Genomic DNA, 27,407 nt, shown 5'->3' with positions numbered 1-27,407 from the left:
ATATGTAATATTTAAAATATTTATTATAAATATGTATTTATGTAAAAGTATGTGTAGTATATGCTGTATATGCACATATATAGTTTGCTTTTCTTCTTAGTAAAACACCTTTTTGTTTTCTCTCTGCACCATTTGTATTGAATCTCTGTTTGGCCCTATGGTTGACTGGTAGAGAATGCCTTTCGGCATTAAGTCCGCCATTTGTACATTTTTGTATACTTTGTGCAATAAAGTTTAAATAAATAAATAGTTTTTTACACACAGGACACATATATGGCTTTGTACAGCTATGAATCCGTATGTGGCTCTTTAACTGAGCCGGAATCCGAAATCGTTTCTTATACGTGTCACACGCATACGGTTTTATGTCAGCATTATGGACTAGTGTATGTCTTTTTAAGACTCAAGTGTAAACCGTTTTTTACACACATCACACGAATATGCCTTTGTATCTTTATGAATCTTTGTATGCGTCTTTAATCCCAACATATCCTTAAATGTGTGTGTGTGGATTGAGTGAGCACCTTCCGAAAATAAAAAAAAATATGCTGATCATTTAGTAAAAGTTCTAAAACAATTGTAAAACGAATCTCTGAATTTGTAAAAAGATAAATCAAAAGATACAGCCATTAACATGTGCTCACTCAGTTCTCACAAACTACCAACGAAAACAGTGAATATATTCATTTAACATATAATATTTATATACTAACATTTAGTAAAAAATAGGCCAACCTACCTCTATAAATATTAGATCACCTAGTGACGTATTAAATTTTTTACAAATAGTTTCTTATGCTCACTCAATCCACACACTTTTGAAAGGCCGAATTTTGATGAAAAACATAAGATTTAGACCGCTATTATATGTGTATAGTTTAGTAAAAGCGAAATGGGAATTTGTAAAATACAAAACGAACCACTAACGTGTCAGGTTTTTTTATAATAAATTTTTGTAAGTGCTCACTCAGTCCACACGTTTTGAGAAAGTTAAAAATGTAAATATCTTACGATTTGTAGCACCTAAGACACTCGAAAGTACTTCAACATTTAGTAAAAATTTTTACTAAATATCCACCATCTAATATTTTATATTCGTTGTCTGGTTTTAAAGATATTCAGACATAACTTTTCTCATACAAATGTATCAAGTAGGGTGACCACACTATGTCGGCTCCTGATTTTCCCCACCTTCCCATTGTCATATTGAGATTGGGGAGTTTCGTTCAATTTTGATAATAGTTTACCGGATTTGTAAGTGGAAGCGAGAAAAGAATAACTATTTCTCGCTCCCACTTACAAATCCGGTACGCTCATCTGTTAGCGCGATTAGATTACCAGGTTCTGGTTTCTTACTAGTGAAGTATTATATTCTTTGTTTCTTACCAATTATCATTCATGTCCTTTTTAATGCATGCATTTCGATATGGTTATTATCCTGACGTCGATAAAAATAACACAATACACATCATCACTAGGCCAAGAATATAACCTAAAAACAGTTTGCAGATGGATAATTAATATGGTATTAGTTTAATATTATCAAAATTGAACGAACGAAACTCCCCAATCTCAATATGACAATGGGAAGGTGGGGAAAATCAGGAGCCGACATAGTGTGGTCACCCTACTTGATACATTTGTATGAGAAAAGTTATGTCTGAATATCTTTAAAACCAGACAACGAATATAAAATATTAGATGGTGGATATTTAGTAAAAATTTTTACTAAATGTTGAAGTACTTTCGAGTGTCTTAGGTGCTACAAATCGTAAGATATTTACATTTTTAACTTTCTCAAAACGTGTGGACTGAGTGAGCACTTACAAAAATTTATTATAAAAAAACCTGACACGTTAGTGGTTCGTTTTGTATTTTACAAATTCCCATTTCACTTTTACTAAACTATACACATATAATAGCGGTCTAAATCTTATGTTTTTCATCAAAATTCGGCTTTTCAAAAGTGTGTGGATTGAGTGAGCATAAGAAACTATTTGTAAAAAATTTAATACGTCACTAGGTGATCTAATATTTATAGAGGTAGGTTGGCCTATTTTTTACTAAATGTTAGTATATAAATATTATATGTTAAATGAATATATTCACTGTTTTCGTTGGTAGTTTGTGAGAACTGAGTGAGCACATGTTAATGGCTGTATCTTTTGATTTATCTTTTTACAAATTCAGAGATTCGTTTTACAATTGTTTTAGAACTTTTACTAAATGATCAGCATATTTTTTTTTATTTTCGGAAGGTGCTCACTCAATCCACACACACACCCTTAAATCATTTTTACACGTATCACACGAATATAGTTTTACGTCAGTGTGACGCAGTGTATGTTTTTTAAAGAAGGGATAGTTAAAAATCCCTTTTTACACACATCACATGCATCACGAATATGGTCTTACATGACTATGACACCGTTTATGTGTCTTCACATAAGCCTTAGTTTTAAATCGTTTTTTACATACGTCACACGAATATAGTGGTATGTCACTATGTATCATTATATGCACTTTTAACTGAGAAGCAGTTTTAAATCGTTTTTTGCATATGCCACAAGAATATGGATTAATGTTATGGTAAACTATTAAATGCTCATCCAATCGGAATCTACTTCGGAAAGACTCTGCACATATTTTGCAATAGTAGTCCTTAGGCTTTGACGTTATGACGCTATGCGGCCGTATAGAAGAACCTGGACCATCACAATGACGTAGTATGTGTTGTTTTAAATAATTGATAGTCAAAAATCCTTTTTTACATATGCTACACGAATATGGTCTTACATCATTATGAAACAGAATATGTCGTTTTAAAATAGCCTCAGTTCTGAATTGCCTTTTACACACATAACACCAATATGACTGTCCAGTTCTATGACTATAGTTATATGAACGTCGATTAAAAGTGTTAGATTTTTCTCCTACGTTATCACATTTATAGTCCTTAGAATTTGGCTGTGTTGAGTGTGTTTTGATATGAATCTTTAAAGTATTTTTTTGCTGAAATGTTTCACCGCAAATTTCACACTTATACATATCCTCTCCTGACTTTTCATACAATTGTTTAGTGCGATCTACATCTGTATGTTTAATAACATGTTTCATCAAGTCTGAGTCTAGAGCAAATTTTTCGCCACAAAATTCACAAGTAGGTTCGTTCTCACAGTCAATGTCGATGTTTTTCTCTTCAGTGTCCGATTCCTTCTCCGGACTCGGGTCTTGTGAACGCTGTGCGGTCGGCATATGGATATGAGTCATGATATGTTTATCCAAATCTGATTTCAGAGCAAAACTATCTCCACAAAGATCACAAGTTGGTGTCTCAAAGTCAACTCTAGTGTGTATATCCTCTGCATCAATTTCCGTATCCGTGTGTTGCGTGTCGTTGTTGGCAAGAGCCTCGTGGTGTTGGAGCCGTTCGAGGCGCACGCGGCAGTCCTGGATCGCGTATCTTCGACACAAAGCCCGCTCCTGCTCTTGCTGGCATTCACCAGCAAATGCTGAAACATTTTAGACATCGTTAATAATGATAATATCACACATACAGGTTTTTACTATCAAGTACTCTAATCATATTATTAGGTACTTTGGAATAAACCTACAACTTTATTTTTTAACTTAACATTGAATTTATTTAGATGTCATGTTTTTGTTCAAACTTCTTAAAGGTAGTATTAATTGCCCTAATCTGCTAAGCCGAGTTACTGTTAGTTTTCCGCGTCAGCCCTTGCGCCCTCGATCGCTGTTTCACATCAGTTTTTGTGTAAATAACTATTCTAGACATACCTTTTTAAGACGAGCTCCTAGCTACTATAATAAACACCTTTTTGATGTTGATTGTTTCCAAAATTCGTTGGGTATTCTAAAAAATATTCTTAAACGTAAGTTGTTTTAAAAACATAATTACGTTAGGTTATGTTATGTTGTATGCAGTTTAATTTTCTTGTATTACGTTACGTTATGTTGTTTTCATATTTTCATCAAGTGAACATTGTTTAAGTATACAATTATGAACCTCCAGGTCTTTTGTAGCTATTTTCTTTTTTTGCAGAACATTTTTGTATTGCCAATATAAAATGTGTTTATGTGACTGTTTGGTTTCTGAAAAAAACTAAAAAAAAAACTTTTTCACAGTAAAATATAGTTATTTGTTATACAAGGGGGCAAAGTTGTATTTTAACGCCGAGTGTGGAATTGAAAAACGAGCAAGTGAAAGAATCTTAAACTTGCGAGTTTTTTAACACACGAGAATTAAAATGCATTTGCACCCGAATGTAACACAAAACTTTTCCCCACACTATAGCGAGGAAACTACAACGCAAAAAATGCATTATCACTGCTTCCAGTAGTTCCACAGCTGGTAAATCATCTTTATTACTAGATTCACCTACTTTTATCAATTTTAAAGCAGTTAATTTGAATTTATTCAAGGTCAAATTACTTTACCCACTAGTGGATAAAATGCGTTTTTACCCGCTGGTATTAAAGGATAAAACACGTGTTTCCGAGCTAGTGAGGGGAAAAAGTGTTTACTCACTTTTCTTAAACTACTTATATTTGTATTTTATTATGTTATGTTTCATCCGCAAATCATTAAAAAAGCTGCAAAAAGTAGTTAAATGCACAGCCAATGTATATTCGTCATTTTTAAAATAATTACGGACACAATATACATTTCTACACCACTTTTATAATTTTTCCCACTACCGAACTTTCTACACGACTCCCCCCTTTCCCACAAAACGAATTAATTTTATATAGTTAGTAAAAAAAAACATTCAGTCGAATTGAGAACCTCCTCCTTTTTTGAAGTCGGTTAACAATGTGATTCAAGGAGTGCTCAGTTAGGTTTTTTTAGACATGTCTTCTAGATTGTAAGATTTGTAAGTAAGGAAATTTAAATCCTTATTATTAATGTATTAATCTCCACTACCTAGGTTGTCTGGAAGAGATCGCTCTTTAGCGATAAGACCGCCTCTTAAGTTGTTGTGTATACTTACTTCATTGTTTTCTGTATTGAGGTGTGCAATAAAGAGTATTTGTATTGTATTGTTTCCTCTTTTGTTTAAATAATGAGAATTCGACTTCGCTGAATGTTCCCATCCAATGCTTCGCAATAATTTAATCAATTCATTAACTAAATACACTCACCATTGCCCTGCCCTCCGCCTTCCTGCTCCGCGCTCGGTCTGTGTATATGATCTATGACATGTTTCACTAAATCCGACTTTACACTGAATCTTTCACCACAGAGATCACACAGTGGTTCTTTCTCTTTTGAGTAAAATTCATCTCTAAATGAAAATTCATCAGTATCAGATTCCGTGTCAGTCTGAGTTGTTTCTTTTCGCTTGATGAGTGCCTCAACATGTGGGATGCGTTCAAGTGTCACGGAGCAATCTCGAAGCACACAGCCAATGCGACCTGCACAACAAACATTAAGTTACGGTCAATCTCTAGGTAGATATAATGCTAAATTTAACTGATGGACTAAGAGCCCACAGCCGCCTTACCTTTCCTATTAAGTCAAAGATTAAACATATGGCATAATACACCCTGTTTTTATTGAATTCCGTTAACTTTAAGGGAAGATTCTATAGGTCAAATACAATTAATTTCTCTAAGAAACTAGCGTCTTAACTCTTACGGTTATCGAGTTATTAAAAAAATAAAGATAATTACTGAACAGGAGGGCGACTTTTGAATCTCGCATACGGATTCTGTCACTAAAAAAATACCGGTTAAAAACGGTGACTTGCTTATTATTTTCAGTGCCTATTTTTTGTATTCGAACGCCTGAGACTCAAAAATCGGCCCGCAGGTGTGTGACAGCCTTTACCAATGCCTAATGTTATTTGTTTTGACATGTGCCGTCTGCCGTCAATCAATTGACACTAACTTGAATATTAATCTTAAGGGTTTCTCACACTAATTAATTCATTGATTATGTATGAAAATGATGAAACAATTTTTTTGGCGAATTTAACTAAAAGTGATATACAGGATGGTTCCTGATAACGAACCTAACGACGTGTCGAATTTAACGGAAAACAAAAAAAACACAGTGTATATAATTAGTACCAATACCAACATAGAGTGTACCATTACACAAGAATTCAGAACTTACCATGAACTACTAGAGTGACATCAGGGTGATATGGGCACTCCGCACCCAGCACAAGCTCATCTTTAACATCATGGTCCGTGTACAGGCCGGCCAGCATGGCTGCTTCGCTCACACACTCCATGTCCGAGCAGGAGGCTGTCTGTGGGATCTGTGGCATGGACTCCGGCTGCGTAACCTCATCCTTCACTTTACGGTCACACAAGTCATGCATCACATCGTTCACAATATTTTCAAAGCATGAGGGATCTTCCTTTATGTCGTATTCACTTGTTGTGTGCTGCAAACAATCTTCCTTTTTGTCATTGTCTGACTGATGTTTATTCTGTGCTTCTTCTTCGATGTGCACTGGTAAGTAATAACGATTAAGATTAGTTCTTTATTTGCATCATATACATTTTACAATAGGTCCATGGACCCTGAAAGGGTATAGCAAAAATTTGTACTTAGAGACATAAACATAACCAAACCAACTATATAAACGAAAGGATATTGCATAGTAATACATGTGTGGAAGGGTCAGTTGGAAGTGGAAGACCTAGGCGAACTTTTCTTGATCAAATCGGGGAAATATTGCAAAAAGGCCAGGTCAGAAGTAATCGAAACCGACGAGCGTGTATGAGAAACGTTATGAAAGTGTGTGAAGCGAAAGTGGTTTATCGGGATCATGGTAAATGGAAATCTGTGATCTCTGCCTACACCCCTGGGAATTAAACAGGCGTGATTTAATCTATGTATGTACATGTTAGGTTATCTATCAGCATTGTCATTTTTAAGTTTTTATGAACTTTGAGCCAGACTTTACAGTTTTTAAAGAGGTGGGGAGTTTGTTATATACTTACTTTAATTGCTCTATATAGTATGGTCCATTTTTATGTGAGCGTCAGGTCAGGATCAGGACCCCTGGACCGGCTGGACCACTAGACCACTACAGATATTTGATGTTTAGTACCTACCACAATACCTATTTGATACTATGTATTTGGTACCTCCTGTAATTTAAAATATTGACATCACATTATAGCAACTAATGAATTTAATGAATTTTAGATAGATATTTTTTAAATTTAAGTTTAAAAAATGTGAGTATTCATTTGTGAATTGAATTAATGTTGTTAGCATTATGTAAGCAAAGCATGTAACTACATAAATAGTGAAAAATGTGTATGAATTTTTAAGGAATAAAAAGGCTATAATATAATATATATTTCGTACCTCCACTGATATCGAAAAATCGAACGAATAAAGTGGCCAGACATTCTGACGTCAGGATGTCTGGACCATTTTTTTATTACATAGTTCTAGCTAGACAACACTACTAATTGATATCTTAGTCAATATTTAATACCTATTTGGTACCTCAACATATATTTAAGGTTGTGAGCCGAGCCGTGGCGTGGCGTTGCAAGTATGTAGCGCCTGTCAAAAGTATAGTATAGTATAGTATTAGTTAGTAGTGTTGTCTAGAACTATGTAAACAAAAAAAATGGTCCAGACATCCTGACGTCAGAATGTCTGGCCACTTTATTCGCTCGATTTTTAGATATCAGTGGAGGTACCAAATATATGAAGTTAGGTACCAAATAGTATCAAATAGGTACTAAATATTAGTATGTACTAAACATCAAATATCTGTAGTGGTCCAGAGGTCCTGACGCTCACATTTTTATACGCCGTGTTTCACTTAACACTAAAAACCTGAAAACCGTTTGTTCAGAATCGAGAGTAGAATCGATTGAGCTATATCTTGATGGGGGTAATATTTTTTGTTTTAATTTGTATCATTAGTTATGGTTTACGTGTACAAATTCGTAATACAACATTGTGCATATCATATTGCTAGAGGTTGTATACCTTTTTCAGTATTTAGGGGTATTAATACTGGCTGGTTACTTGGACGATTATTTTTTCCGCTACGAGTTTGACGTTGGGCGTCACTTTAATTTTAAAGTTTATCATAAGTCATAACAAATTGAACTCTTACCTAATTACAACCTTGTCATTTTGAATGTTAGGTTTAAATTTGCTTACTGCGTCACCTGTCCAATTTGAAGTTTACTGTGACACAGTTTAACGTGCTTTACAGTGACATAGCTGTCTATTGGTAAACCTTATGTCGTTGCAGTAACGTACACAATTAATCAGTTTTAAGTAGCAGTAGCTAGCAATTATTTTATTGAGTGTAGAGTTAAAAGTCGAGTAGAGCTGCACAGAAAATTCAATATTCCATTAAAAAAAAAATCAACAAATTAAAAAATGAATATTCTAGATACGTTTAAAAAAATAAAAATCCGTTGGAGTGTCTGAGGTTTTGAGTGTTACCGGAAACACGTTGTATAGGGAGGGGAGGGTCAGTAAGCTTACATTTTTACGCAGTCTACAGCTGTGGGGTGGGTGTATATTTGCCAAAATCCTGATGCACTTTTTCTGCATACTGTAGACATGTTGGATGTCAGTACTGGGGCCCCACAAGAGGAGTCAGTAGCGTAGCCACGAGACTGCCTGCGAGTGGTATGCTGCCAAAGCACACTCTTAAGGCAGCGCTACTCTTCAGTACACAAGGGGAGTGTACAAGTTTCTAATGGGGCGGCAACGCGCATGTGACACTCTTTGAGTTGCACGCGTCCATAGGTTACGGTGACCGCTTTCCATCAGGCGGACCGTGTGCTTGTTTGCCACCGACGTAGTATATAAAAAAAACACTGAGGGCATATACAAAACGGGAGTTTTTTTTTTTTATATTTTCAACATGTGTTTTCCATGTCAAGTGACTGTCCTGTGAGATACCTAGTAATTCGCAGTTGGTTACTTCTTTAATATCTATCTCTTTTGGACTTTTAGTCACCTACACTTTTATGCTAAATAATTGTTTCCTTTATTTTTACCTGTGTTTGTTTTTTTCCTGTCTTCAAAAGATTATTCATTAATTTTAATCTTTATTGTTTTTTCAATTGTAAACACTGTTTAAGTCCTATGTCCACCACCGGACAGGCTATGCCTAGTGTGGGGACCAGACTAAAATGTAACTCACTGTGTTATTTAATTAAATATATGCGGCACCATGTGGTGGGGAGCAATGGTCATCACGCTTTGAATTGTTGTCGATGTGCGGGGAGGTTTCCACGCCATCACGCTCTGAATGACATCATACGCAGAGCGTTGATTTCAGCTAACGTGCCATGTTTGCTTGAGCCTCCGGGTCTTAGCCGGTCTGATGGCAAGAGGCCGGATGGTATGACCCTGGTGGTGATGGAACCTGGGAGAAAGGGAAGTGCTTGCTGTGGGATGCTACATGCGTCAGCACTTTTGCTGCTTAGGTCCCACTTAGGTCGCACGGCAGGGTTAGCGGGGTCAGCAGCTGAATTAGCCGCCCTTAAACAGCGAGAGAAGTATGCGTGCTAGAGCGGGTATTTGTTTGTGCCTCTCGCGGTGGAGACCACTGGGTGTTGGTGCTCAGAGGCGCGGTCCTTCCTAAGGGAGCTCGGTAGTCGGTTGCGTGCAAAGGGACTTGATCCACGCTCCGGGTCATTTCTGGTGCAAAGATTATCCATCGCAGTTCAATAAGGGAATGCTGAGTGTGTTGGGTACTTTTGCGCCGGGAATGACTCGTGGGGGCTGTTCGACGACTGAATATTAGGGAGATGTATATGGTTTAGTTTTTGGATATTGTGTTTCTTAGCTTTTAAGTATTACTTATTGTTAATTGTATTTTGTATTATTGTGTAATTTTGTATATTTAGAGTGAGTTTTAGGAATATAAGTAATACCTAATTTATTTATTTTATTTATGTATTTAATAATAACAATATATTTACACGGCATTACATAAATTTTCGCAATTTTATAACCAATACACCGAAAATAGAATATATAAATTTTCGCTGTACACAAAATATAAATTTTATAACAAAACAAAAATTAAAAAGACAAAATAAAAATTAAACAAAAATACTAGACAACGTGTCATCCATTGACTCACAAAACATTAAACATTCATAACACACATTCGCCCATCTCCACGAGAACAAGTCGCATTCAGGTGCGGACGCAGCGATTGTTAATATACCTAGATGTCTAAAGAGCTCTCAAAAATGACCCCACGAATATTGTGCCACGGTAGGCGGGGCCTCAAAATTGTGCCACGGAGCTTGTCAGTGCGCTAATGGCGGCCAGTCGGAACAGTCGTAGTACGGCATATTTAGAATATACACCGTGTTTCACTTAACACTAAAAACCTGAAAACACTTTGTTCAGAATCGAGAGTAGAATCGATTGAGCTATATCTTGATGGGGGTAATATTTTTATTTAAATTAGTATTATTAGTTATTTTTTACGTGCCCATTCTATTGTACTCGTAATACAACATTGTGTATATCGCATTGCTAGAGGTTGTTTACCTTTTTTCAGTATTTAGGGGTATTAATACTGGCCGGTTACTTGGACGATTATTTTTTCCGCTACTAGTTTGACGTTGTTTGTCAGTTTAATCTTAATGTTTATCATAAGTCATAACAAATTGAACTCGTACCTAATTACAACCTTGTCATTTTGAATATTGAGTTTATTTGCTTACTGCGATTACCTGTCCAATTTGAAGTTTACTGTGACAAAGCTTTAAAGTGTTTTACAGTGACATCTTAGCTGTCTATTGATAAACCTTATGTCGTTGCAGTAACGTCCACAAATAAATAGTCTTATGGTTTATGATGGTAGTTAGCAATTATTTTATTGAGTGTAGAGCTAAAAGTCAAGTAGAGCTGTACAGAAAATTAAAAATTCAACTAAAAAAAAAGTAACGATCAGATTAAAAGATGAATACTCTAGATGAGTTTAAAAGAATAAAAATCAGTTGGGGTGTCTGAGGTTTTGAGTGATACCGGAAACACCGTGTATGTTTACAAAAAGAATATGTCGTACTGTTTTTAACCCCCGACGCAAAAACGACGGTGTGTTATAAGTTTGACGTGTCTGTCTGTCTGTCTGTTTGTCTGTCTGTGTGTGTGTCTGTCTGTGGCATCGTAGCTCTCGATCGGATGAACCGATTTCGATTTAGTTTTTTTTTATTTGAAAGCTCAGTTAGTCGGGAGTGTTCTTAGCCATGTTTCATGAAAATCGGTCCACTATGTCGCGGTCGGGGGTTTTTTCAAAATTTTAATTTTTGTAATATCATGTCATGTGCTAGTCGTTCCAACAAATACGGAGAAAAATATGGGATTAAGTTTCATGCGTAATTTGGCGAGGATCATAATTATTTCGATTTATTTTGTACGAGCTACTTTTGTATGGGGATGATGTTATGCAATATTTTTATTAGCCATTGATATTTTAAAACTTTCATTTTTGTATAATTTTATTAATATCGCGCGACCATGTTTGCCTGCCTGCTGTGCGGCCGACATAGGCCAGTAAACTTGTTTAAACACACGTACGTGTCAGTGGCATAGGAGTTCGATTATTTTGATCACAGACCTTGTGTCACCGGCATAGTGGTTTAAATGGCCAATCTGAACACATTCGTGGACACGTATGGTATAGCATACGCGTAGTCATTTGTTTCCTTTGGTCTATGACAGATGACGTCACTAAGCGTCCCTAAACGTGTTAATTTAGAAGGTTGTAGAATAGAAATAGACGTGACCTGTGGTCCGGTGTCAGTACGGCGTATTATGATTTTGGAACCACTTTTCGGCTGGCATTTTGTTTGAAAGTAGTGTTCTATGTTATTATCTTTCGGTGGCGACATCTAAGTATTCTAAGTAATTACATATTTAAGGGCCGGTTTTTCAGTCGCCAGATAAATCTGCCAGATAAAGTTATCTACTACTATCCTTTTCATCACACGTATAAATTACAGTGACAGCTGACATTTATCTGACAGATATTATTTATCTGGCGATTGAAAAACCTGACCAGCCCTGAAAAAGTAAAATTTAAAAATGAAAGCCTACGTTTAACACCTGTTAACAATAGATGGCAACTGACAACAACCTGAACGTGACTATACATTGATATACAGATATAAATTGAATATATCTAGCCATAAAAATACTTATTATAGCGGAATACGTGTACGACATAATTATTATTTTCATATGTAGGTTGTTACTTCATAACAACAAATTAATTATGTAGTTATTTTTTAATATGCATAAAATTAAAATTATTTCTGCTTGGTTCTTTAATGTATGACATAAACCCATCCCTTTTCGTGTCAAATTTTAGTCAAATATGAACCGCGAATTCTTAGCTGCCAGTACGTACAGCAAGAAGGTTTTTAGCCGAATAAAATCGCTGATTGGTAGTTAGTGACATTATATGCATTTCAGCTACACTTATCTGTGTGCATTAGTATAAAAGAGATGACTATTGTTTTGTTTACCAGTTTTGATTACAGGGCCTGTAAACGTATTGTCTTGCGCAAATGTAGGCGTAATTGTCTATGTGTGCTAAACGGTGCCAAGAATTTGAACGGTAATGTTCTTAAAAGTGGCTTCCATGAAATGACCTACGTTCAAAATACCTAAAATCAAAATACCTAATGATTTTAAATACCTAAGCAAGTTACACCTACGCACGAAATACCGAAATTTAAAATACCTATTGGACTAAATACCTAATGTTTGAAATACCAAAAACTATGTAACCTAAAATTTTATACACCAACATTTGAAATACCCTATGGTCAAAATACCTAAAATGATTAACCGATCAAAATACCGAAGTAGTAGGGTAGGTTCCGCGAGCGTAAAAGAGGGTATTTTGAAGTATTGATTTAACATAGTATAATTACGCATAATTTATCTAGGCATATTTTTGTTTGTTCGAATATATGTTGTACATAAAGGTTTTTCGTCGAGTAGTTTTTATGCATAACATTGTTTAGTCGAAATTTATCACGCAGATTTTTTATCATAGCTAAATACTACTATATTGATGTTGCAGCACAGACCAACCCCTATAGACATCTATTACAAGACGACTCGCGGTCGCCAGCCTTCCTAGTATTTGCACTGATATAAGCGCGGGCGCTCGCCGTGCCCGATCAGTATCGACCAAGTAACAGACCCGAAAGCAGCGCGTGTTTTTCGCACAAAAAAATTGGAAAAGGGTATTTTGATGCCTTAAAGATGTCCACCTGTAGTGTGAAATGGTGTGGAAAGGTAACAAGAAGCTAAAATTTAAAAACAGACGGCATTACATTCCACAAATAAGTCATATTTATAATTTATTCAGAGCCGGCATAGGTCAACTTACATTGGCCACTTACGCGTCAGTACAGGGACAGTCATACTTCTGTCCCTTTTCATCTGGCGCGACTGCCCGCCGTCCTTGAAACGGCCAATCACAGCGCGCTTAACACATTCCCCGCCCGCTCCTCGCACCCCAAACACTGGTGACTCGTATCGCGAACCAAATATACAAGACTGCCACTCTATAGGAGGTTCTCTGTCTGTTGCAGTTCTAACCTAACCTAACCGCGACATTCGTGCATTCTTAACAAAATATTGTATTTCTTGAGGTCGCAGTTCTAACCTAACCTAACCGACTCTCCCGACTGCATTTAGTATGGGTGGTTATTCTGATTTTAAGAAATATTTTTAACACAATTTTGCAAATCAATGTTATTCATAAAAAAACAATCGGCGTAAAAAGTATTATGCGAACTCATTTTCGTACAAAGTAATATTAGTATTATTTTATATTATGTTAAATATGTTTTCTTCCAAATTAACATTCGTCGAAAATCGATTATGCGAAGTCTGTTATGCGAAAATCGTTTCGAACAATTAAAGGCATGCCAAATAGAGGGAACCCAATTGGTTTAAATCCTATATTAGAGTAGGTTTAGGTTAGGTTAGAACTTCGCCCTTACACAACAACGAACGGCTTTTAAAGTAGGTTTAGGTTAGGTTAGAACTGTGACCACGCGCAAAAACAGTTTACAGATTAGGTTTAGGTTAGGTTAGTACTGTGACCACACACAGAAACAAACAGTTTACAGAGAAGGTTTAGGTTAGGTTAGAACTGCGACCCTACATATCAACGCACGACCTTTAAAATAGGTTTAGGTTAGGTTAAAAGAAGGTTACGTTAGTTGTGACCAAACATAAGAACAAATAATTTACAAATTGTAAAATTTTCGAAAAAATTACAATTGAAATACTTCGGTATACACAATTGAAGTAAGTAAGTAAGTAAATATTCTTTATTGCACCACAAGGATAACAGATTACAAATAGCAGACATTAAACATAGGTAGCAACAGGCGGTCTTATCGCTGTAAGCGATCTCTACCAGACAACCTTAGGGTAGCAGGAAATAAAGAATAGACATTTTGAAAATGGTAGTGCAAGAAATAATTAAAGGAATAGGAAAATTACACATACACTAAGTTAAATAATTAAAAATAATATTACGCGAAATAAATTTTATTTAATGTAAAACAAAATGAAATGTAAAAACGCAAAACAAAATACCACGATATAAAGTATACTCGGAATAATTTATCTACGAAGTAAAAGTCCACGGTTTAATTTGACTTGTATCGATCATTCCACGATATGAACTGTCGATGAAATGAAATTATTTGAAACGTTGTCTTTGAAATAATATTCGATTAATTGTCTGTCGACGATTCAAGGGTAAACCGGTTATTTAAGCCCCATTTATTAGACATTTTTGCTTTTCGGATTTAATCATTAGGTATTTCGATTTTAGGTATTTTGAATATAGGTCATTTAACGTTCGTTTTTTAAATTTTAGGTATTTTGAACGTAGGTCATTTAACGTTAGTTTTTTTATTTTAGACATTATAATATGCACCAATTTAAACTTTTAGGTATTTTGAATTTCGGTCGAAACACCATTATGTATTTTGATTTTAGGTATTTTGAACGTAGATCATTTAACGTTAGGTTTTTTAACTTAAGACATTGTGATACGTACCCGGCTTCCATGTTTATCTTACTTCGTTGTGCGGACGTCAGAAGCGTATTGAGCAATGTAAGCGCACAACAGAGAGGCAAATTCTTATGCGACACCGTGCGCGTCACCGGTACTGCCAGAAGGGGGCGCGCTCGTGGTCTCAGACTGACTCTGGGCACATCCGGAACATAGAGACTCGAGTCACAAGTTCCGAGCAGTCGGTCTCACCACGCAGTATGCAACAAGCGGTGGTCAGCAGTTTGTTGTTACGCCCATTGAACTACTATGTACTACGCACTAGAAATGACAACTCGAACATACCTATACTTAAATTAAAATGTTTTATGTAGTGCACTAGTTATTTTTAAACATAATTTCTATTTAATAAGTCAAAAAGAAAGATTTAAAGTAAATGAATTGACAACTCCTCAGTAATTCATACTAATTCCATACTAGTTTTGACAAGCCATAAAAAGAAGCTGATTTGACTAGTAGGAAACTAGCCTATTCTGTGCGCCGACCGGCAGCGGCGGCAGCGCGAGGCGCATGCGCGTGAAGCGAACCGTGTCATAGAGTAAGACTTGACCACCTAGACGCGACACTTTTAGTGTAGACCTTTGTTTTATACTTTGTGTGTGAAATACTAAGTAGTTTATTTTTAGCACTATTGTACATTGTGTTATATTTAATTTCTAGTCAGTGAAATAAAAATAAGTAATTGTTTTTTTCATAAATTTTAATTTCCTTTGAATAAAATTAGTTTTGTAAGTTTCTATCGCTCAACTCGCTCAGAATAATAATCGCGCCATTCACCTTGTTTTACCTCCCTTAAACACCGGTTGCATTAAATACTTTAATACTATTTCAGTTTTGGTGTCACTATTTTTCGTCAATAATGAGAATTATAATTCAGAAATAATTCAAAATCATGCTTATTGTATAATACTAGCTTTTACCCGCGGCTTCGCCCGCGTAATAAAAGTATTCTTATTCAAACGTTTACAAAAAATAAGATTTTCATTTGGATCCGTAGGTTTCTATGTAGGTACATTTGTCCGCAATTATTTCGATTAAGGTGCAGCGGGGCATTATACTTCTACATGTATCCACTGAACACGCTTACCATATATATTCCCCGTCCCTCCCCTATCCCTATTTCTATCCCTATCCCTATCCCTATCCCTATCCCTATCCATATTACTATACCTATCCCTATCCCTACCCTTATCCCTGTTCCGGCTCGTCCCCTCCCGTCTCTTCCCGTCCCGCCCCGCCCCGCCCCGTCCCTGTTCCTGTCCCTGTCAAATTATCATGTTAGGCGGTGAATTTTGAAAAATCCTTTCTTAGTGCTCTTCTAAGGAACTTACGTGTAATTTGAAATCTCTTGAACCAGAAGTAAACATAAAAAAGAAATCCATATGGCTATTTTCGATATTTAAACAGGGGAAAAGGTATTTCACTTCCGCCACGTCAGATTTTAAAAACGTTGATATATCGTGATCAGCGACCCGATAAACCATAAAAACGATACCCATATTGGTTTTTTGACATTATCACCCCTTTTCACCCTTTTAAATGGTACATTTAAAAAAAAACTTGAAACACGTATTTAGTCATATGTCTTTAGCAATCCTCCTGTGAAGTTTCGCATAAAACAGTGAAACTAACATTGTTTCCCCATACAAACTTTGAACCCCCATTTGACCCCCTTAGGAGGCGAATTTTGAAAAATCCTTTCTTAGTGCTCCTTTACACTATATAAGGAACCAACGTGCCAAATTTGACATCTCTAGGACCAGCGGTTTCAGCTGTGCGTTGATATGTCCGTCAGTCTATATATTTTTTTATATTTAAACCCCATTGCACCACAACAGGGGAGAAGGTATTTCACTTCCGCCTCGTTAGATTTAAAAAACGTTGTATTTATCGTGATCAGCGACCCGATAAACCATAAAAACGATACCCATATTGGTTTTTTGACTTTATTAACCCCTTTTGACCCTTTTAGGGGTAAAATTTTCAAAAAAATCTGAAACACGTATTAAGTCATATGTCTTAAGGAATCTTCCTGTGAAGTTTCGAATAAAATAGTCAAACTAATCTTGTTTCCCCATACAAACTTTGAACCCCCATGTGACCCCCTTAAGAGGTGAATTTTGGAAAATCCTTTCTTAGCGCTCCTCTACACTACATAAGGAACCTACGTGCCAAATTTAAAATCTCTAGGACCAGTGGTTTCGGCTGTGCTTTGATATGTCCGTCAGTCAATATATTTTTTTGATATTTAAACCCTTTTGCACCACAACAGAGGAGATGATATTTCAATTCCGCCTCATTAGATTTTTAAAACGTTGTATTTATCGTGATCAGCGACCCGATAAACAAACAACAACATATAAAAGCAAACGCAAACAAACGTAAACATATAAAAGGCAAGCAAGCAACGATCTTCTTACAGCACATTGAATGTAATAGTTATTACGGATGCAGGATACTCGCCGATGCCTACTTACTAAACCCTTCCCACTGAGCCACCTGCATTTTACACTGCCTAGATATCGATGGCCGACCGATTATTCCGACCCCAATCCCTATTCTTATCCCCGTCCCTATCTTTATCCTTGTCCCCGTCCCTCCCCTATCCCTATCCCTATCCCTACCCTATCCCTATCCCTATCCCTATCCCTATCCCTATCCCTATCCCTATCAATATCCCTATCCCTATCCCTATCCCTATCCCTATCCATAGGGATAGGGATAGCCCTATCCCTATCCCTATCCCTAACCCTATCCCGTCCCTGTCCCTGTCCCTGTCCCTGTCCCTGTCCTTGCCCCTGTCAAATTATTATGCTAGGAGGTGAACTTTGAAAAATCCTTTCTTAGTGCTCCTCTAAGGAACTTCCGTGTCAATTTGAAATCTCTTGAACCAGAAGTAAAGATAAAAACTAAACCTATACTTATGGCTATATTGGATATTTTAACCCCATTGCACAACAACAGGGGAGAAAATTTCTTTTCCACCTCATTAGATTTTTAAATCGTTGTATTTATCGTGATCAGCGACCCGATAAACCATAAAAACGATACCCATATTGTGTTTTTGACTTTACCCTCTTTGCACCCCTTTAGGGGTCAAATTTTCAAAAAACCTGAAACATGTATTTAGTCAATTGAACTAATCTTGTTTCCCCATACAAACTTTGAACCCCCATTTCACCCTTTTAAGAGGAGAATTTTGAAAAATCATTTCTTAGTGCTCCTCTACGCCATATAAGGAACCTATGTGCCAAATTTGAAATCTCTAGGACCAGCGGTTTCGGCTGTGTGTTGATATATTATGTCAGTTAGTCAGTCAGTCAGTTTCTTCTTTTATATATTTTTTGATATTTAAACCCCATTGCACTACAACAGGGGAGAAGGTATTTCACTTCCGCCTCGTTAGATTTTAAAAACGCTGTATTTATCGTGATCAGCGACCCAATAAACCGTAAAAACGATACCCATATTAGTTTTTTGACTTTATCACACCCTTTTCACCCTTTTAGGGGTTAAATTTTCAAAAAACCTGAAACACGTCTTTAGTCATAAGTTTTTAGGATCCCTCCTGTGAAGTTTCGAATAAAACAGTGAAACTAACATTGTTTCCCCATACAAACTTTGAACCCCCATTTGACCCCCTTAGGAGGTGAATTTTGAAAAATCCTTTCTGAGTGCTCCTTTACACTATATAAGGAACCTACGTGCCAAATTTGACATCTCTAGGACCAGCGGTTTCGGCTGTGCGTTGATATGTCAGTCAGTCAGTCAATATCTTCTTTTATTTTTTTTTTTTGATATTTAAACCCCATTGCACCACAACAGGAGAGAAGGTATTTCACTTCCGCCTCGTTAGATTTTAAAAACGTTGTATTTATCGTGATCAGCGACCCGATAAACCATAAAAACGATACCCATATTGATTTTTTGACTTTATCACCCCCTTTTCACCCTTTTAGGGGTTAAATTTTCAAAAAACCTGAAACACGTATTCAGTCATATGTCTTAAGGAATCTTCCTGTGAAGTTTCCAATAAAATAGTCAAACTAATCTTGTTTCCCCATACAAACTTTGAACCCCCGTTTGACCCCCTTAGGAGGTGAATTTTGAAAAATCCTTTCTTAGTGCTCCTCTACACTATATAAGAAACCTACGTGCCAAATTTGAAATCTCTAGGACCAGCGGTTTCGGCTGTGCGTTGATATGTCAGTCAGTCAGCTTCTTCTTTTATATATTTAGATTATCGACTAAAGGTTAAATTGTATCTTGTTATTTAATGCATGTTAGTTATAAGATGTAATGTTTTGAAAAGAAGTTGCCCGCCGAGTTTCTTGCCGGTCCCATAGTGGATACCCCCCTCCCAACTGAGGGGGGACTGAAATCTTCTCGAGGCTGAGGCGTAGGGTTAGAGCCGGCGTAGCTTTATTTGACGTTCATATGCGCATTGTAATATGCCTACTTGAAAAATAAATATTTCATTTTCATTTTCATAAAATTCGTATTAGAACCGTGTAATATTCAAAACTATCAATTGAAATAAATATTTTTATATTATATATTGAAAACAGAATATGATATAGTTTTATGCATTCATCGCATGGCGTAATCACAGTATAAGGATAAATCAGTAGTTAATCTCCGGCAGCGGCGACGCGGTCGTTACTACTGCGCAAGGTCACGCAGGGTTGTACCTGTGCTACTGTCCTACTCGTAGTAACTGTGTATGGCGCTATGCTAGTACCAACGCTCTTTCTAACTTTTTATCTAATAAAGATTCAAGTACGTGTTTGTTTCTTAAAATACTGACGAAATCGTATTTACATAAAATGTTTGAATAGATGTTTGCACAATATTTAAGTAGGTACCAAACTTTCGAGCTAGATAGATCGCAGCATCTACCTAAATGTCGTTACAGATAAATCCTTATTGATTTTAATGTGCCATTCTAGCTTTAAATCTCACTTTTACGCCATTTACGTAAGCAATAATGTACCTAACACTGCAAAAATATAACAACCACTTACTTTTCTGGGGTCTAGGAATTCTAAAGAACATTCTGACATTTCCGCATTTTGAGAACTGTTCTCCATACACCCATAAACACTACAGTAACGAAAATATGTCTTCGGTGCTGACGTCATTTTCTCCCGAACTCAACACGTCAACACAGCGCGCGAACGCGGCCCCGACTGTCCAGCCCAATACTTACCAGTTTCGCATGTATTCGGTGCATATGGAGAGTAGTTTTCGACACACCGCGCGGAGTGAAGTTTGTTAGAAGAGTTATTACTGCTTTATACTGTGGCGTAATGTACCAAACCTAACCTAGCTTGATATTCTGGAGTATTTGAATTATTATAAAAGAAGAAAAGAAAAAAGAAAAGAAAGTTTATTAACAGAGTTAGGTTTCTACATTTCCAGGGGTCCTCGCACTAGGCTGTGCCTGTGTCGTGGGGAACCATATAAATGTGAATAAACATTTAAGGCGACAGAATACAGGAAATAATTCATAAATTTCATTCGAAAATTCTTTCTGGCACCCATATTTAACGGATCCGTATTATCCGTTTTATCCGGATCCTATGAGACCTCGGATCCGGATCTCAAATTCAACGGATATCCGGATAATTCGGATATCCGGATCTCAAACCCTAGCCGTGTCCTCTCTAGTACATTATACCTCAATGGTTACGCCTTACTTCTAACGAGTTATATCTGAGGCATCCAAGTAAATATTTTGTAATCATTTTGAGCTAATATATATATGACATTCGTGTAAGAGCCTGATCCAGATTAAATTAAATGTCTTTCCCACTGATTATACTATCAGATTTAGCAATTCTTTCTCACTTACCCTCGAGTTGTAATTGTATGTTCTGATATTTCAATGTTTCAGTTGGTTGGTTTTTTATTTATTACATTAGAGTCAGGACAAGTTTAGTTGGCAACGATTTTGATAGCATATACAAGAGTTAAGTAAACGTCATGATTACAATGAAGATTGTTTAGTAAAACTTTCACCGGCGAGGCTGTTAAAATCACTGCCAATGTCGATAAGCCAAATACACGCGAGAAACACCCGGACACTCACCTCGCGCCGCGCCGGGCGGCCGCCGCTCGGGCTCCGCTTCTGGCTCAGCGGGCTCCTCCTTCAATCGCACAAACTGTGACACTTCGGTTACAAACTCCATCCTTATTTCATACAACTAGTTAATTTTTGATAGTAAAACTATCAAAATAATACTAAAATATATCAAAATAATATTAGATTCTTTAGGAAAAGCAGAAGTAAATTATTAACTGTATGAAGGCTGTATGTTTTTTTTACATTTACTGACGTATTTTGTTCAAGATTCTTTAAAATGTTTTTCATTGTGTATTAAAAATGGCGACATGTATCAACATAACCTCCTCATACACAAAATGTCAACTTAAAGTAACAGACGGGCGTACCTGACGCAGTAAGCTAGGAACATACTACACGGACGTCCGTCGTAAATCGACCGCGACCGCGACCGATCAGTGTGTACGGAACAAAACATCCAGCGAGTTGAAGCTAGGAACATACTACGCGGACGTCCGTCGTAAATCGACCGCGACCGCGACCGATCAGTGTGCACGGAACAAAACATCCAGCGAGCCAGATTTCGATCGGACGTCCACGCGCTCAAGGCCACGTCCACGTCCGTCGACCGATAGTTTGCACGGTTATATGTATTTCCATTGTCCAGATTCCCGTCCGCGGTCGATTCACGACGGACGTCTGCGTAGTGTGTTCTTAGAATTGACCGCGACCGCGACCGATCAGTGTGCACGGAACAAAACATCCAGCGAGCCAGATTTCGATCGGACGTCCATGCGCTCAAGGCCAATTCCACGTCCGTCGACCGATAGTTTGCACGGTTATGTGTATTTCCATTGTCCAGATTCCCGTCCGCAGTCGATTTACGACGGACGTCCGCGTAGTATGTTCCTAGCTGTATTGGTCCAGCTTGGGTCCGGCCACCACAACATACCAGCCGGGCAAGCATGGTCGCCGATAAATGATAAAACGTCAGGCAGTCCCTATCGCACTTAAGGTAAGTAAGGCGCGACCACACATGCTTGCCAGATGTGTTCAGAGGTCAGCACAGACCCGTCTGTACTTTACCCGGTGATGAATTTGTGATTAAAAGCTTTGAGCAAATGGGAAATAGATGAAATTTTTAAAAGTACCACTTTTTTCTGATGATAAGAATAATAACCATTTCTATATACAGAAAATAGTTCATATTTTTGTTTGTAATCAATTTAAATCAACTAGCAACTTGTTTCTGTACCTATTGATTATTATTCCTATCATCAGAAAAAAATGCAGGTTTGTAGAGTCCGAACTTTTTTTTTCTGAAAGATTTCATCCATTTCCCCAACTGGCACTTTCCCATTAGCACAAAGCTTTTAATCACAAATTATTCATCACCGGTCAGTACAGTATGTCGCCGCGAGATAGATGACACGTCTTTGTCTAATTGTATTAATGACATACCCGTCAGTACTGTACAGTGATGGATACCGGTGATGAATAATGTGTGTGCAGACCTCTGAACACATCTGGTATGTTGTGATGATCGTACCAATGCTGCAGTCGTCAAGTACGCCCCTCTATTACGATTTTTAAGTTGACATTTTGTGTTTGAGGTTATGTTGTAATTGTTGTATAGAAATATGTAAATAGAAGTTGATATCTTGAATAAAATACGATAGAAATGTAGAAAAAAACTATACAAGTGAACATTATTAATTCACTAATGTTTTCTATAAAGTACTTATATTATTTTGATCATCGTAATAGGTAGATAGTGTAACTATCAAAAATTGACTTGTATGGAAGGAGAATGGAGTTTGTAACCGAAGTGTCCGAGTTTGTGCGATTGAAGGAGGAGCCCGCTGAGCCAGAAGCGGAGCCCGAGCGGCGGCCGCCCGGCGCGGCGCGAGGTGAGTGTCCGGGTGTTTCTCGCGTGCATTTGGCTTCACGACATTGGCAGTGATTCTAACAGCCTCGCTGGTGCAATTTTTACAGAACTATCTTCTTTGTAATTATGGCGTTTACTTAACTCTTGTATATGCTATTAAAATCGTTGCCAAGTAAATTTGTTCTGAGTCTAATCTTAATCGTTTTACTTAGCAGTGCACATCAAAGAAGAACCACAGAATGAACATCAGTCAGACAGTGACGAAAAGGAAGATTGTTTGCAACACACAACGAGTGAATACGAAATAAAGGAAGATCCCTCATGCTTTGAAAATATTGTGAGCGATGGCTTGTGTGACGGTAGAGTGAAGGATGAGGTTATGCAGCCGGAGTCCGTGCCACAGATCCCACAGACAGCCTCCTGCTCGGACAGGGAGTGTGTGAGCGAAGCAGCCATGCTGGCCGGCCTGTACACGGACCATGATGTTAAAGATGAGCTTGTGCTGGGTGCGGAGTGCCCATATCGCCCTGATGTCACTCTAGTAGTTCATGGTAAGTTCTGAATTCTTGTGTAATGATGCACTCCCTATATTGGTACTAGTTTTATATTATGCCACATGTTTAATCCTTGAGTAAATAAGAAAGATTTAAATGTAGCATCATATCTACAGAGATTGACCTTAATTTAATGTTTGTTGTGCAGGTCGCATTGGCCGTGTGCTTCGAGATTGCTCTGTGACACTTGAATACATCCCACACATCGATGTGCTAGCTAAGCGACAAGGCACAACTAATAGCGACACTGAGTCCGATACTGATAAATTTACATTTAGAGATGAATTTCACACTGAAGAGAAAGAACCATTATGTGATCTTTGTGGTGAAAGATTCAGTGTAAAATCAGATTTAGTGAAACATGTCATAGATCATATCCACAGACCTCCGAGCATGGAGCAGGAAGGCGGTGCGCAGGGCAATGGTGAGTGAATAGAATAGAATAGAATTTTATTGTATAACTGTGTACATGCATAGGTGCTTTTTTTATACAAGAAGTATCAACAGTTGTCTGCTAGGGCGTACAATTATGGTAGGTAACCTACCCATTTTATAACTAAGCTTATTATCTAACATTACATAGGTGTAATAAAAAATTATTTTGTGTCATAAAACACTTGCTCTATCAGCCAACTCTAGAGCTTACATTTAAACATAATTCCGTCTAGCGCTTTGATATTGAGAGGAAGATGGTGGAAAATACGGATAGCCATAATAAACAAGCTCTTTTTGTTCATAGAGTTGTTAACCCGTGGAAGATATAGGTCATATTTGTATTGGTCTCTTATATTATTTTTTAATGATGACTTTTTAATAAAATATGTAGTTTGACTCTTTATAAACATACATAGCTCTAAGACATAAATACTTGCTAATGTCAAAATACGTTTTTCTTTAAATACGTCACGAAGTGAATCTTCTGTGTACATACGATATACAGTTCTTAAGCATTTTTTCTGTAATTTGAATGTTTTATGTACATCTACAGAATTACCCCAGTAGATAACTCTGTATGTAAGTAAAGGATAGACATTTAGCATTTAGTACAATATTTTCGGAACATATTTGAGCAAGTAGAGATAAGGCATAGCAACTACTGGATATCTTATTATTTATATGTTCAATATGAGTCTTCCAATTTAAGTGAGAGTCTATTTTAATCCCAAGAAAACTAGCACTGGTCAGTGTATTTAGTTGATGACCGAATTAAAAATGATAGAAATTTGTATTGTGTTGTGCATGTAATCATTTTTAAAATTGCATATGTAAATTGGCTGTGCGTTTGAATACTTTCTGCAGCTCTTCTTAATGATTTACGGATATGAAACATAAAATAATTAAATTAAAAATATAACTGAAGAAAAGTGATCAAACACTTTATTTTACTGTGGAAAAATTGTAGGTGTTTTGCAGAGTACCTAATGTGATTACAGTAAAAATATGTTTGTGATATTTTATCATTATTAATACTGTCTAAAATGTTTTAGCATTTGCTGGTCAGTGCCAGCAAGAGCAGGAGCGGGCTTTATGCCGAAAATACGCGATCCAGGACTGCCGCGTGCGCCTCGAACGGCTCCGAAACCAAGAGGCTCTTGCCGCCAACGACACGCAACACACGGATACGGAAATGGATGCGGAGGATATACTCACTAGAGTTGACAATGGGAAACCGACTTGTGATTTTTGTGGAGATAGTTTTGCTCTGAGATCAGATTTGGATCAACATATCATGACTCATATTCATATACCGACCGCACAGCGTTCACAAGACCCGAGTCCGGACAAGAAATCGGACACTGAAGAGAAAAACATCGACATTGACTGTGAGAACGAACCTACTTGTGAATTTTGTGGCGAAAAATTTGCTCTAGACTCAGACTTGATGAAACATGTTATGAAACATATAGATGTAGATCGCACAGAACAATTGTATGAAAAGTCAGGAGTTCATATGTATGAGTGTGACATTTGCGGCGGCATATTTCATCAAAAAAATACCTTAAAAATTCATATAGAAACACACTCAACGCAGTCAAAGTCTATGGACTCTAAATGCGATAACATAGGAGAAAAACCTTACTGTTGCGAAATATGTGCAGAGCGTTTCCGAAGTAGATACCAATTGAATAAACATAGTAGAGTTCACCCTAATATTTATGCATATTATTGTGACGTATGCAAAAAACGATTTAAAACTGCGTATCATTTTAAAAGACATACAAGGATACCTTGTGACGTACGACCATATTCGTGCGACGTATGCGGAAAAAGATTTAATTTTCAGAGTGGTTTAAATAGACATACAGGGATTCATAGTGTCATAAAACCATATTCATGTGATGTATGCAGCGAAGGATTTGTGACTATGTATGGTTTAAAACGACATACACTTGTTCATGCTGCCATAAGACCATATTCGTGTGATGTGTGTAAAAAACGATTTAAAACTGACGCTTATTTAAAACTACATATGCTGTTACACAGTAGTGATATAAGACCATATTCGTGTGATGTGTGTAGAAAACGATTTAAAACTTACGCTTATTTAAAACGACATATGCTGTTCCACAGTGATATAAGGCCATATTCGTGTGATGTGTGTAAAAAACGATTTAAAACTGACGCTTATTTAAAACTACATATGCTGTTACACAGTGATATAAGACCATATTCGTGTGATGTGTGTAAAAAACGATTTAAAACTGACGCTTATTTAAAACTACATATGCTGTTCCACAGTGATATAAGGCCATATTCGTGTGATGTGTGTAAAAAACGATTTAGAAGAAAGTCTAATTTAAACAGTCATACTCGGATTCATAGAAATATTAAAACAAATGAAAAAACTATTCTGTCATAGACACAGCCGCAATAGTTGACGATGTGAAACGTGCGAACTACCGCTATCGAGAAAGCCGTAGGCTGAGATCCACGCAGAGCTGAAGTCAGTGCTCAAACTGGCTCAAACACAGAATAACATTTAGTGTAAGTAAGTAAGTAAGAACTTTTTTTGCAAACCATGGTATTTACATAGAATTCAAAAATATGTGGATACACATGGACCCCGTTGGTGTGTAGCAATTTTCCTTATAACTAGTTTCTATAATATACACAATTTCACACTAACTTAAGGAGCTTTTATGATAAAAGTCATAGTATAATAAGCACAGATATAATAAGTATATATTAAGGAATGCATTATGTCTATTCTAGCCTATGTCTAGACTAGACGTAGGCTAGACTAGAGTTTACAGGGTCAGGTGTACTGGTGAATGAAGGTCAAACTTTGCACTGCTGAATGTAAAAGCGCGCTACGCACGCTTGTACGGCGGGCTGCGCCCGGCTCTACAGGGTCAAGTTTACTGCTGATAGAGATGGGCCGAATACGAATATTCGGCCGTACATTCGGTTCAACTGTTACCGAACTGAACATTCGGCCGAATATTCGGTTCCGCCAAATTTGAAATCCTGGCTTAGAGTTAAAAACTTTTCAATGATTGGTAATGGGTACTAAGGCTCTTAATGTTCCTACAATGTAGTGCATAAGAAAATGTTTGTTTTTGTGTCTTAAACTACGTTATTTTTACTTTGTTACATAATTATTTTAGGGTGTGCGTGTGGATTGAGTGGGCACCTTCCGAAAATAAAAATAAAATATGCTGATCATTTAGTAAAAGTTCTAAAACAATTGTAAAACAAATCCCTGAATTTGTAAAAAGATAATTCAAAAGATACAGTCATTAACATGTGCTCACTCAGTTCTCACAAACTACCAACGAAAACAGTGAATGTATTCATTTAAC

At 36.9% G+C, this 27,407-nt stretch overlaps 3 protein-coding genes across 5 annotated transcripts; 2 read left to right on the top strand and 1 right to left on the bottom strand.

Annotated features, from left to right (window-relative positions):
- Positions 1–31: 31 nt before the first annotated feature.
- Positions 32–21,442, bottom strand: LOC125238680 (zinc finger protein 234-like). 3 transcript variants are annotated; one of them, XM_048146074.1, is made up of 6 exons: positions 21,427–21,442; positions 21,190–21,290; positions 6,140–6,484; positions 5,164–5,436; positions 2,292–3,512; positions 32–499 (listed from the first exon to the last, which is right to left on the bottom strand). In XM_048146074.1, coding segments are annotated over exons 1-5 (1,836 nt in total). In that variant the 5' UTR covers positions 21,429–21,442; the 3' UTR covers positions 32–499; positions 2,292–2,397. The 3 variants fall into 3 exon arrangements, with proteins under 3 accessions (XP_048002031.1, XP_048002033.1, XP_048002032.1); XM_048146076.1 differs by lacking the exon at positions 21,427–21,442 and having other exon boundaries at positions 21,190–21,382; XM_048146075.1 differs by lacking the exon at positions 32–499 and having other exon boundaries at positions 2,239–3,512.
- A 1,308-nt stretch (positions 21,443–22,750) lies between these two features.
- On the top strand, positions 22,751–23,947 carry LOC125238532. Its single transcript, XM_048145866.1, has 4 exons — positions 22,751–23,072; positions 23,263–23,601; positions 23,753–23,833; positions 23,883–23,947. The coding sequence occupies exons 1-4, from the start codon at positions 22,973–22,975 to the stop codon at positions 23,945–23,947; spliced, it is 585 nt and encodes a 194-aa protein (XP_048001823.1). The 5' UTR covers positions 22,751–22,972.
- Positions 23,814–27,133, top strand: LOC125238701 (zinc finger protein 235-like). Its single transcript, XM_048146102.1, has 2 exons — positions 23,814–24,028; positions 25,092–27,133. The coding sequence occupies exons 1-2, from the start codon at positions 23,998–24,000 to the stop codon at positions 26,462–26,464; spliced, it is 1,404 nt and encodes a 467-aa protein (XP_048002059.1). The 5' UTR covers positions 23,814–23,997; the 3' UTR covers positions 26,465–27,133.
- The last annotated feature ends 274 nt before the right edge of the window (positions 27,134–27,407 follow it).

This window comes from Leguminivora glycinivorella, chromosome 24 (genome assembly GCF_023078275.1).
Source record: "Leguminivora glycinivorella isolate SPB_JAAS2020 chromosome 24, LegGlyc_1.1, whole genome shotgun sequence".
Classification (NCBI taxonomy): Eukaryota; Metazoa; Arthropoda; class Insecta; order Lepidoptera; family Tortricidae; genus Leguminivora; species Leguminivora glycinivorella.
The sequence above is the reverse complement of the archived record's forward strand: the minus strand, read 5'-3'. Positions and strand labels throughout refer to the sequence as shown.